Below are 12,561 nucleotides of genomic sequence, written 5' to 3' on the forward strand. Positions count from 1 at the left end.
ATCTTAATCCCAATTCTACCTTCATTCCTTACCTTCATTCATAATGCATGTGTCCCATTGGTCCCATTCAGCCTTTCAACATTGGCAAGCCTCTTTAGAAACTCCACCATGACAACTTGAAGGACTACTGTCTCCCAATGATTCCTAGAAAGAGTGGCATGGTGATAGCAATAGTCGGAGGTGGTGGCTTGGCGGTGGTGTAGGGTTAAGATTTAGAAGGATAAGGATAGGGTAAGGGATAAGAATTAGTAAAAAGTGGGGGTGCAAAAAAAAAAAGGTAGAGGCAAAGTTAACTATGTTGTTGCTTGCTTACCGGACTTGGGTATGGGCTGTCCTACCTTACCTTTCTTTTATTATGACTGATACTGATAGGTCCTGCTTAATGAAGTTATGTTCTTTCCTAAGTGAGAGAGAGAGAGAGAGAGAGAGAGAGAGAGAGAGTAAATAACTAAATATATAAATAGGTGGACTGAAAGAAACTCTCATACTTGAGTTCCTAGTGATATTTTACTTCAAATGAACTGTATAATATGCATTGTTGCATACATGACAAGATTAGCTCTATTCTAACAAGCAAAAAAGGCTGTACATAACACACTAATTACAAAAGCAGCTTACAAAACAGGACTAAATAGGAGGATGGATTGGATATCCATGAAGAAATCTGATGGTCGTTTAACATTAAGATTGCTGCGCAGCCAGCACTAAAATTAATCCTTGTTACTAGTAGCAGACGACATGCGATCTTTCCTATGCTTATTACGCCTATGGCCACCAACACCAAGAATACGAGAAATTTGTAGACCTCTGCTGAATGCTTGGTTGAACAGCATACGGGTTTGGAATTCTGAAACAAAAGGAAACCAGGCGAGAAATGCAACTGGAGTGAAAAGAAACAAACCCATCACAATTTCATAGCCACGGGCAAGCGTTTGAATTGATCCCCACAACCCAGCTCGTTGTACAAGAGGCTTGCAAGCTTGAGCAATCTGGACCAAAGGGAACGAACAAAGGCACATCAACTAAGCTTATATACAAAAACAAAGTTCACACAACCAACAAAGCATATTATGTATATCGACAAAATTATGAGCGGCAAGTAAGATTACAATGCTAAAATCAGTTTACAGAATTAGGTTCCACCACTTAAAAATTATTACTTCATAAAAAAGATCTAAATCAACAGGTTTATAGGTGCTCCGTTCTGTCACTTTGATCCTAAAGTTTTAATTTTGTTAATTTCATCCATAAAATTATAAGTTTAAGTCAAATTTCAAATTGTCCATTAAATTGTTAACAAAATGATAATGAAATACACTGTAGTCCCTTAAAGTATGAGTTTCGTGTAAATATGGCTCCCAAAGTTTTAATTTTGATACTTTGGTCCCTAAACACTATGAAGAAGACGAATCATTGATTTACAATATTGAGGGACAAAATAGACAAAACGAAAACTTTGGCAACTAAAGTGACACAATAAGCATTCTTTAGGCAGAATAGGTGGATTTTGTAATTATTTTGTTAATGATTTTGATAATTGTTTGTAATTGGACCAATTTGACTTAAATTGAAAACTTTAGGGATGAAATGAACAAGATTGATAAAATTGGAGAACTAAAATAGACACAACACACAAACTTTAGGAACCATAGGTCCATAGGTGTATTTTATTTTTTTTTATTTTGTCCCATAGAAGATCGACTCCTGCACCATGCAGGACCGGGAGCAAATAGTATGCTGCTTCTTTGCATTGTGAAAAGAAGAGAAAAAAAAAAAAAAGGAACTCCTGCCCTAGAGCCACTTGGCAAGGTGCCTTGCCTTAAATATTGGTTTCTTATGATCTGTCATCATATGAAGTATGGTTTTACGCAATCAAAATCTTCTAATTGTGGTTGGCCTAAGGATGTGTCCAGCACCCTAAAGATGAAGCATGATAGTTCTGGAACTTGCTAAACTAAGCCAAAGTTTGAAACAAATAAAATTTAATGATAGTTACAAAGTATATAAAACTACAAATAAATAATTGCAAAATGAAACCAACATATTTCACTGACCAGAAGCAAACCCCAACCAGTTGGCATGAAGGCAAGAATGCACACTACAATATCTTGCATCGTCATATGGGGGAGTGCAATCAGAGTAATGAGAATGGAGACAAACGTAAGAAAGATCAATCCCTTGATTAGCCGAAACATGAGCTGGAAATCTGCACTGAACTTTCGCCGTGCAACAGAAACAGTCTGAGGGAATATTAAACAGAAGAAGCTAATCAAATGAGGAAAAGTGGCCAGAAATGCTATATTGACATGATTAGTCCACTGAAAATTGCAATAATCCCAGGCTTCAAAAAGAATTGCTTTATATTCTATAATTGGATTTATATTGCAATACTCAAATTCTAAGCCAATAAGTCATATATAATATCACAAATAACATTCAAATTCTAACAGGAAAGTAGCAGTTACTTTGTCTGGAGGTACATGTTTAACAGATGAGCTATCGCATAGAAAACAAACTCAATTCATTTTCTTTTCTTTCCTTTCCTTCAAGGACTTTTATATAGAAATGTCAAATAAACATACCCAAAAAAAGAAAAAAGAAAAAAGAAAAGAAGATTATTAAGGGAAGCACGCTCTCGCGCGCGCACACACACACACAAAATTATTGCCTTGTTTGACTTCATATTACTATGAAATATGTTTATGTTCTTGTTATTTAGTTTAGTCATTAATGGTTATTATTAGTACTTAGGCTTTTAGGGTTTCATTACGGATAGTTTAGTCCTATTATCTATAATTAGGCTTTTAGGGCATTTTTGATTAGTAGAATTATAGCATAAGATTGGAATTGTTAGTCCATGAACTCACAATCCTATGTTTGATTGCAAATTTTATTAACCGGATTACATGTATGACAAACATTTAATCTGACAAAATTGGCAAATTTTTAATATTGAGAGGGGTTGGGGATCATAATTTCAAGTATGAAAGAAAAAAAATAAAATGAATACATAATAAATGTTTATCTCACTAATTTAATTGGATAATTGATCCTACACTAATTCATGGGATTATTAATCATTTCATTATTAATCTTGTTAATCAAACAAGGCCATAGGGTTTCATTAAGGGCAGTTTAGTCCTATTATTGGCAATCAGGCTTGATTCAGTTTGTGGCCTGTTTGACTCATCCTGTGCCATGCTCGTGCCCTCCATTTGTCTTGGTTTTGAGCTGCCTTGTTTTGACTCAAGCTGTGGTTAGTTTGTGACTTTCATTTGCTTCGGTTCTTTGTGTTGTTCTACTTCGACTGCTTTGCAAGGCCAATGGAAGCCCCCCTAGCAACTAAGCATTCTGATGCTGGAAACCAGTGGTCAAGCACAGTTCACAATTTGCAGCATCATCACAGTAGCATCATTGCAGCAGTTGTTCGCAGCTTTAGTTCTTTGCAACTTCAGTCCTACTTCAGTTCGGCAATCGCAGTTCGCAGCCCTTGTTCGGAGTCTTGATGAATTGTTCTTGATTGCAATTTTGTCATTTATCTCGGTTCTTCGATTGAGACTGGAGCTACGAATGGGAGTTAATGTTTGAGTTTTTGGTACTGGTTTGCCCCGACTTTTTTGCTATTCATGGCTTCCCATCTGAACATTTCTTCTCAGGCTTCTGCTATGACCACCACTTTGTCAGGTTTGCATAGTTCTTTTACCTCAGGTATCCTCTCTACCACATGGATTTTTTACTCTGGTTGTTCTCATCATATGACTCCTGTTTTGTTTCTTCTTAGCAATTGTGTTTCTCCCTCCTTCCCCATTACTATTGCTACTGCTAATGGATCCCCTATCTCTGTTAGTTCGATTGGTTCCATCTCCTCTTCTCTCTTGTCCCTTCCTCATGCTTTATGTTCCTCAACTATCTCTAAGTCTCTTCTCTATTAGTCAAGTATCTGATTCAGGTTATGATGTTCTCTTTTCTTCTTCTGATTGTGTAGTGCAAGATCAGGCATCTAATGAGGCAAATTGTGTTTGGACGTAGAGTTGGTGAATTTTATGTCTTTGGAGCACTTTCATCTGCCTCTAACATCTCCTTCAACTGCTATGTCATCTTTTTATTTAAATCACCAGTCCTTTCCTTTTTACCTTTTGCATTCTCGACTAGGGCATTTATCTAGTGATCGTTTGAAACTTTTAGTAAAATCTGGTCATATAAGTAAGTCTCTATTAGTGACATTTCATAATGCAGTGGGTGTAAGTTTGCAAAGATGTCTGCTCTCCCCTTTCCAAAAAGTAGTTTTATTTCTTCAGCCCTTTTTCAATTGGTACATACCAATTTGTGGGGACCTTTGCCAATTGCTACAAGGGGTGGTTCCCAGTATTATGTATAGTTTGTGGATGACTTTAGCCGGTTTACATAGGGTTTACTAGCTGATCTAAAAATCTTATTTCTATAAGACTCACTATAATTTTCACTCCATGCTCAACACCCACTTCTCTACCACCATTAAAATTCTCCGTTCTAATTTGGGTGTGAGTTCTTCCTTTTTGAGTTTGCTAAGTTCTTAGCTACACATTGTACAATTAATCAACCCTCTTGTTCTGATACTCTTGCATAGAATGGTTGAGCTGAAAGAAAACCTCGACATCTCCTTCACACCGCTCGATCCATTATTCTCTCCTCGTCCGTCCCTTCCATCTTTTGGGGAGAATCTGTACTTACCGTTGCCTATCTTCTTAATCGCATGCCTGACCTTCTTCTCTCTGGTGCTTCTCTATACGAGCGCCTCTTTGGTGAGATTTCTAATTATTCTCTTCTTCGTGTATTTGATTCTACTTGCTTTGTTTTTCTTCCCCAATGGGACTGTTCTAAACTTAGCTCTCATCATGTCTTATGTGTTTTCTTGGAATATAGTATTCATCAGAAGGGTCACTATTGTTATGATCTTGTGACCAAAAAGCTTTGTGTGTTTCGGCATGTCATCTTTCTAGAGAAATTACCTTCACCATTCATTCCACTCCTGCTCTCATTGCCAAGGATGAATTAGTTCACATATTGATCCATGGCCTCTCGATGTACCCCCAGATGAGTTTGTCTCTGACCTTGAGGTGTCCACTTTGCCTTCTACTAGTGCTCCAGATCCTTCTTCTACTCCTCTCCTTGTTTACAAACGTCACAAAGCATCGTCAAGCTCCCATTCCTCTAACTCTACTGCACCTTCCGTTGCCTGCTGGTAAGAATCTTGTGGGTTGCAAATGGGTCTACAAGGTCAAGATTCTTTCTAATGGCTCTTTGGAATGTTACCAAGCCCGTTTGGTTGCAAAGGAGGGGTTTCTCAAGAGTATAAGATAGATTACGAAGAGACTTTTGCTCCCGTTGCCAAGATTTCATACTTTTATCTCTGTTGCTACTACCTATCAATGGCCTTTGTTTCATTTAGATGTCAAGAATGTTTTTCTTAATGGATATCTTGTAGAGGAAGTGTATATGTGACCTCCAACTGGTCTTTCTCATCCTCTAAGTCTTGTTTGCCATAATCACCATGCCCTCTATAGTCTCAAGCAGTCTACATGGGCATGGCATGAGTGGTTTCAGTCTGTTGTTCTCAAGACTGGTTTTTGTCCAAGCCTACATGATTCGGCACTTTTTGTTCATCATATTTCTGCTAGTCTTGTTCTTCTTCTCCTATATATGGATGATATGATCATCATTGGGTCCAACTCTAGTACTATTTAGGAGGTTAAGCAATGAGGTTTTTAGAAATTTGAGATAAAGGATTTGGGGTCCTTTTGGTATTTACTTGGTATTGAGGTTGCCGATATCTTTTGTTTTAGACTAAATATGCTAGTGATAACCTTTCTCGTACCAATCTCCTAATGCCAAGACTGTGGATACTCCTATTGAATTGCATGCTAAGTTTTTTGCTTTCGATGGAGTTCTTCTTTAGGATCCTACTATGTATTGTGAGTTGGTCGGTTGTCTTGTTTACCTCACTGTAACAACTCGCCTGGATGTCTCTCTTATACTGTCCACATTCTCAGCCAATTTGTCTCTGCTCTTCGTTCCACCCATTGGGTTGCCTTGTTACGTGCTCTTTGCTACATTTGGTAATTGTTGCGATGCTTATTATTGTCTTCCTTTGTCATTTTGTTCGGTAGTATCTTCAGGTTGGCACTTTAACTCTTCCTTTTGTTCCCTTCTCTCTCCAGTTGGCCGATTGCTTTACGAAGACTCACTACTACCCACTTTTGTTTTCTTCTTAACAAACTTTCGATGCTCTCTGCACTCCCATCCTCAGTTTGGGGTGTGTGTGTGAAATATGTTATGTTTATGTTCTTGTTATTTAGTTTAGTCATTAAGGATAGTTTAGTTTTATTATTTGTAATTAGGCTTTAGGGTTTTATTAAGGGTAGTTTAGTCCTATTATCTGTAATTAGGCTTTTAAGGTTTTGGTTGTTTTCCTATTTATGTTGTACTTCATTTTTGGCTATTTTTTTTTCAATACAAACATATGTTTTGCTTTCAACTTTGTATGAAACTTACAAGTGAATCACAACCACCTAAAAAGGAATTCACAAGAGTTTGATATTGACAGCTTGCTTCTACCAATATAACAATAAATGTGGTACCTTCATTCCATAGAGAATGTAATTTCTTAAGTCCTGTTTTCCCAAAACATTTATAGCAGAATTGTGAGGAATTTGCCTCTTACCTTCATCACAAACAAGATTAGAAGGATAGCCAGCCATGATATGCCATATACCTGTGACCCATAGACACACAGCTACAATAAAAAATCTATCTGATGTTATCACTTTGAAAGAGAACATAGGCATCACAAATCAGCAGCAATTTACATACCAGAAAACTTTTCGTACTCTTTGTGATGGTCAAGTGATAAACAAGCCCATATTGGTAGATAAAAAATCGTAAAGCTAACAATATCTCGGCAGCTATACCCGACTTTCCAGAATGACGAAGATGTTCTTGTTCCAGCCCCCACCAAGATTCCCAACTTTTTTCTGGGGGTACACCAATACCACCTTGGTTGCTTATCCACTTATTCCAATCAGTCCAATCATCCACAATCTTTTGCCACTCAAAACCAGAAGGATTGAAGAGGAAGGGCGCAAAAAGCCAGGTGCCCACCATGATCCACATTGATATTGTGATCAAAACATAAGCAACTGCACTTCTATAGGTTTGACCAAAAATTTGGTAGACAATTAGCAGTATCATTAGCTCAAGTCCCTTGACAAAGTGACTACGGGAGTAGAGACGATAGTTCTCAGCAAATTTGGCATGAAACACCACAAACCCTCGACCTGTACGCCTGTATTTTGCTCCTCCATGGAGTAAAGTCCTTCCAAAATAGTGGGTCTTTGTTCCAAGAGTAAATGTGAAAAATACTGGTGCCAGTTGTAGCTGCATTAGTATGAATTCACTTAGTGCAGTTCGGAAGCCCCTTTCTAATCCAATCTCCATCAACATAGGCAAGGCCATCAAAAATCCAATTTGCACAAATGATTGAGAAGCAAGAGCCACTTGGAGAGGCTTATTGTCTCGAATTGCTGGTTGTTTGTTCAGCGCCTCCTCAAGCCCACTAAGAAGAAGATAAAGGCGGCCGTAAAGGAATACATATACAGTGAGAACAGTAATCTGCAAGAAGAAATATGAAGAAGCTCAGAAAACAAAGATAATTTAAACCTGTGAAGAAAAGAGTATAATTGCAACATACCAAGGTATTGAAATAGGAACCAACTGTGGTGAAGTAACATGACAACATTCGAAAAAAGTCAAAACGGTGTCCAAGCCTGTATAGATCACGACTCAATGCCTGCTCTCCATTGCCATTAGCAATTTTTGCCTCAAATTGAGAAATCTGGTTAAGGCCCACATCTCTTCCTTTCCCAACTTGTATGTATTCATGATGAGTAACATTTCCTTCACGAAGTGTAGAATTGAAGCCTGCATTCAGGTGCCATCACAAGAGCTATTTGGTAAGACAAGATTAGTACCTCCTTCCCTCCACCTCCAAAAGAGAAGAAGAAAAAACTGGAAATACAAAATTAGAGAACTTGAGAGGATGGGCATACCAGCGAATATATCCTCACTTAAGTTAATAGTGTTGGATGCTTTGCTAACACCTCCCCTTGTAAGGTGAAATAACCTATCAAAAACATCTGGATGACCATAATGAAACCGAACCCTGAATGAGCAGAAACCAAGATAAGTAATGTGGAGCATCAAATGAGAGAAATACAGGTTTCCTAAAGAAAAATAGCCTTAGTTCAGCACATTGAATACCAACAAACCTTTATGCATACAAAAGAAACAATGATGAGGGGGTTTCCCTAAAGGAAAATACTGAAGTTTTAGGCATAGGAGGGAACATCATAGAGTTTTTATACAAACATAGAAAGTCAATGAAGGATCAAAATAGGTAGGATCCTAGCAAACTTTACAATTTACACTGTGAAACATACATTATTTTTTGGTATTATATATTTTTGGTATCTTTCTTAACACCTAAGTCCTCACCTGGTTTCACGATTCTGTGGAGCCTAGTATCGCTATGAACTTTTCCAAATTTCTTATTGCACAAAAAGTTTGGAATTATCTGCAGACTCTATATCTTGAATCTAATTACGCTAAGCAATACGAGTTGGAGATGTCCATTCAGAGTACTTTGCAAAGAGATAAATCTGTTAAGGAATTCCACAATGAGATGACAGGGTATTGGGATCAACTGGTTCTTATGGAACGTCCTGAATTACAGCTGTTAGACAACTATATACAGTACAGGAAAAAGCTGAGGCATTTTTTGCCCAAATTCCCAGCTATTCTGTCATTCATGTGTTTGGGTTTTGTCCTACTTCCTCAGCCGGAGTGTACAAAACATAGTGCGCGATCGGTATTATGTGCATTCTTAGGTTATGGGGTTCATCAGAAAGGGTATCGGTGTTATGATCTTGTGACTCACAGGCTATATGTTTCTTGCCATGTTTTCTTTCTTGAACATCTTCCCTACTATACTCTTCCTTCCTTTCCTACTTCCGCCTCCAAAGATGAATTAGTGTGTCCTGACCAATTTCTTAGCGACGTCCAATATAATGAAAAGAATGTGTTTTGGCTTACCTATGAATGAGGTAGAGGCCACGTAAATGTAAGATTTCTGAAAGTTTTCTGTATATTCAATTGTGTAATAATACAAAGAATATATCTGATTATATAGTAAACCTAACCCCAAGACTAAAGGAAACACTGCTATATATACACCTAAAACACTGCCACATATATAAACGTAACCTAAAGGAAACACTGCAATATATATACACCTAAAACACTGCCATATATATATATACCTATACAATCACTCAGAAAAGGAAACACTGGCTAACCTAATATTCTCACATCCCTACTCAAACTCAAGGTGTTGTAGTAGAAAACACTTGGAGTTTGCCAAGAAGGAACTGAAACTAAGCAGTGGTGTGAGTCTTGGTAAAAAAGTCAGCAAGTTGTAGAGTCAAAGAGACGAAAAGAAGCGAGATAGAGCCGGACTGCAGATGCTGACGAACAAAGTGACAATCAATCTCAATGTGCTTGGTCTGCTCATGGAAGACAGGGTAATTTGAATGGCACTACGGTTGTCACAATAGAGGGAGGTCGGAAAAGACTGAGGGACACCCAAATCAGATAGGAGACAACGAAGCCAAACAATCTTAGCAGTAGCATAAGCTACAGCACAGTACTCAGCTTCAGCAATAGAGTGAGCAATAACAGTTTGTTTCTTGCTTTTTCAAGAGATCAAGGAATCGCTAAGAAACATACAGAAACCAGACGTGGACTTGCGATCAGTAACATCACCAGCCCAATCAGAATCAACATAGGCATCAAGTTGACTGATAGATAATAAACTGACAAATAACTGAGGAATATAAAGCACAGATGGAATAGAGACAACAAACATAGCAGACGGTAAGACAGACCCAACAGATATAACAGACATACCAGACCCATTAGCGGCATTAACAGTAATCGGAAAGGGAGGAGGAGTAAATTTTGAAGTAAGAAGAGATGAGGAGTCATATGATGAGAGGCATCAGAGTCAAAAACCCAGATAGACAAAGAGATACCTACGATTTTGAAGTAAGAAGAGATGGGGAGTCATATGATGAGAGGCAACAAAGTCAAAAATCTAGACAGACGAAGAGCTATCTAAAGAAGACCCAAGCAAACCTGAATGAAGAGAGGAAACAACCGAAACAGACGGGGAGGGCTGAGAAGTAGACAGAATATGCTGAAACTGACTAATTTGAGCACTCAAGGAAGCCAAGTCAGGATCAAGAGTTGGAGCAGATGCAGTAGAACTAGTGTGAGGCTGAATGGTACTCAGAGGAAAGGAGCAGAACTGGATTGGAAATTGCTGAAAAATTTAGGCAGACACACATAAAGTAGACATACATCCCTTTTTGGGACAATGATACTTTCAATGGCCCCTCTAATGGCAGAAGGCACACTCATCAGAAGCCAGAAGCTTCATAGTAACCAGAAAACTGAGGGGTTCAAATGTAATCAAACAAAATAGCCAAACCAGGGGTTCAAGTGTAATAAACCCAAAATAGACCAAAGTAACCAAATCAAGATCAGATGACCCGACAACCTAGATGACCTGACGAACTAGTCGAACAAGAGAGAGAGAGAGAGCAGCCTAGTGTTGCAATTCTGAAACCAGATTAAACTAGAGAGCTCGCGATGGGTCGCGATACCAGAGTAGAAGAAAGAAAGAACTTTAGTGCTCAGAGGATCAGCGAACAAGGATCACTCGTGAGAACCACTTGACGAACCCGAAGTCGACGAAATCAAAGGAGAGAGAAGACCAGTAGTGAAAGGAGTTCCAACTGAAGGTCATGAACCAAAGAGGGGTCAAGACGGATGTCCTTTCAACTAGCGAAGACGAACCACGATGGCGATGAACTAGAGCCAAAAATCGCGAGATCCAGAGATGTCGGATGAACCAGAGATGCCGACCGTAAAGGAGTTACGAACCAGGCTGGATAACCTATGTGAATCAGACAATGACACAAATAGAGGACCAGACGAACCAAACCCAATCTCGAACCAAATAGGTCGCACGTATTCAGAAAGTTGAACCAAAGAACTCAACGAAGCAGAGAAGCTTGGACAATGGTTGCTAGGGTTTCGAACCTAGCTCTGATACTATGTAAGATTTCTAAAAGTTTTCGGTATATTCAATTGTGTAATAATACAAACAATAAATCTGATTATATAGTAAACCTAACCCCAAAATTGAAGGAAACACTGCCATATATATGCATACAATCTCTCAAAAAAGGAAACACTGCCTAACCTAATATTCTCACAGTATATATATAATATATTCATGATACAATTTAGGAAACAATATAAACAATACAATCTACTAAAAATAAAAATATTTTGATTCCTATATCCAATACTCACCCTTAAGCTGGTGTAAAGACATTCAACAAACGCAGCTTGTCAATAGATGACTGGAGCAACATTGGTTCCATAGACTTTGTGAGCATATTTGCTAACTGTTGAGAAGAAGAGACAAAGGATTGACTTACAATGCTTGTCCAAACCTTCTCTCTAATGAAATGTATGTCAACCTCGATATGCTTAATGCGCTCATGAAGCACAAAATTAGAGGATAACATAATGGCAAATTTGTTATTACAAAATAAAGAGGAAGGAACCGTCTCCTTAAAACCTAATTCTGCCATAATAGAGCGAAGCCAAAGAATCTCACGTCCCATGTGCCATAGCCCTATACTCGGCCTCTACAGAAGATCTAGAAACAACTGTCTGCTTCTTACTTTTCCATGATATAAGATGACCACCATAGAAAGTACAAAAGCCAGAAGTGGAATGCTGATCAGTTCTAGACCCTACATAGTTAGCATTGGTGAAACAGGAGAGCCCAGATTGAAGACTAGTTGTGAAGCACAATCCTAAGCCAAGAGAAGTCTTCAAATAACTCAAAATGTGATGAACCGTGTCAAGGTGCTATTTACGAGGTGCATGCATGAACTGACTCACAACACTAACTGCAAATGTCAAGTTAGGTCAAGTGTTGGTCAAATAAATGAGGCATCCAACAAGGCACTGATACATGCCTAGGTCATCTAGCAATGCACCAGACTCTGACATGAGCTTGACATTAGGATCCATAGGAGGAGAAGTAGGTTTACACCCTAACATACCTGTAACCTTAAGCAAGTCAAGAATGTACTTCCTTTGAGATAAGGAGATCCCCTACCTTGAGCGAGCCACCTCAATTCCCAAAAAATACTTGAGACATCCTAGATCCTTAATATCAAAAGTTTAGCCCAAGTCTTTCTTTACTTGACGAATGCCGACAGAGTCATCGCCCGTGAGAATAATATGATCCACATAAACTAACAAGGCAATACACTAACACGCAAAATTACGGCGAATGAAACAAGTATGATTTGAGTGGCATTGAACAAAGCCTATAGATATGATAACAGAACTGAAGCAACCAAACCATGCTCGTGGAGACTGTTT

The 12,561-nt window shown here is 38.4% G+C and overlaps 1 protein-coding gene across 2 annotated transcripts in view; it reads right to left on the minus strand.

Annotated features, from left to right (window-relative positions):
- Nucleotides 1–465: 465 nt before the first annotated feature.
- The window catches only part of LOC114278633 (callose synthase 3), a 120,081-nt gene continuing 107,985 nt past the window's right edge, over nucleotides 466–12,561 (minus strand). The window contains exons 37-42 of one of the 2 annotated variants that reach the window (XR_014351147.1): nucleotides 8,085–8,171; nucleotides 7,727–7,956; nucleotides 6,850–7,647; nucleotides 6,701–6,751; nucleotides 2,055–2,240; nucleotides 466–989 (exon numbers count right to left, since the gene is read on the minus strand). Coding sequence is in view for 1 of the 2 variants with exons in the window: in XM_082906605.1 (XP_082762731.1) it covers nucleotides 711–989; nucleotides 2,055–2,240; nucleotides 6,701–6,751; nucleotides 6,850–7,647; nucleotides 7,727–7,956; nucleotides 8,085–8,197 (1,657 nt within the window). In the remaining variant the exon portion in view is untranslated. Of the gene's footprint in view, nucleotides 990–2,054; nucleotides 2,241–6,700; nucleotides 6,752–6,849; nucleotides 7,648–7,726; nucleotides 7,957–8,084; nucleotides 8,198–12,561 lie in introns of both variants that reach the window. The other variant, XM_082906605.1, reaches the window with a different exon arrangement.

The sequence above is a fragment of the Camellia sinensis genome, chromosome 14 (assembly GCF_055761805.1).
Source record: "Camellia sinensis isolate YWXY chromosome 14, ASM5576180v1, whole genome shotgun sequence".
Taxonomy (NCBI): Eukaryota; Viridiplantae; Streptophyta; class Magnoliopsida; order Ericales; family Theaceae; genus Camellia; species Camellia sinensis.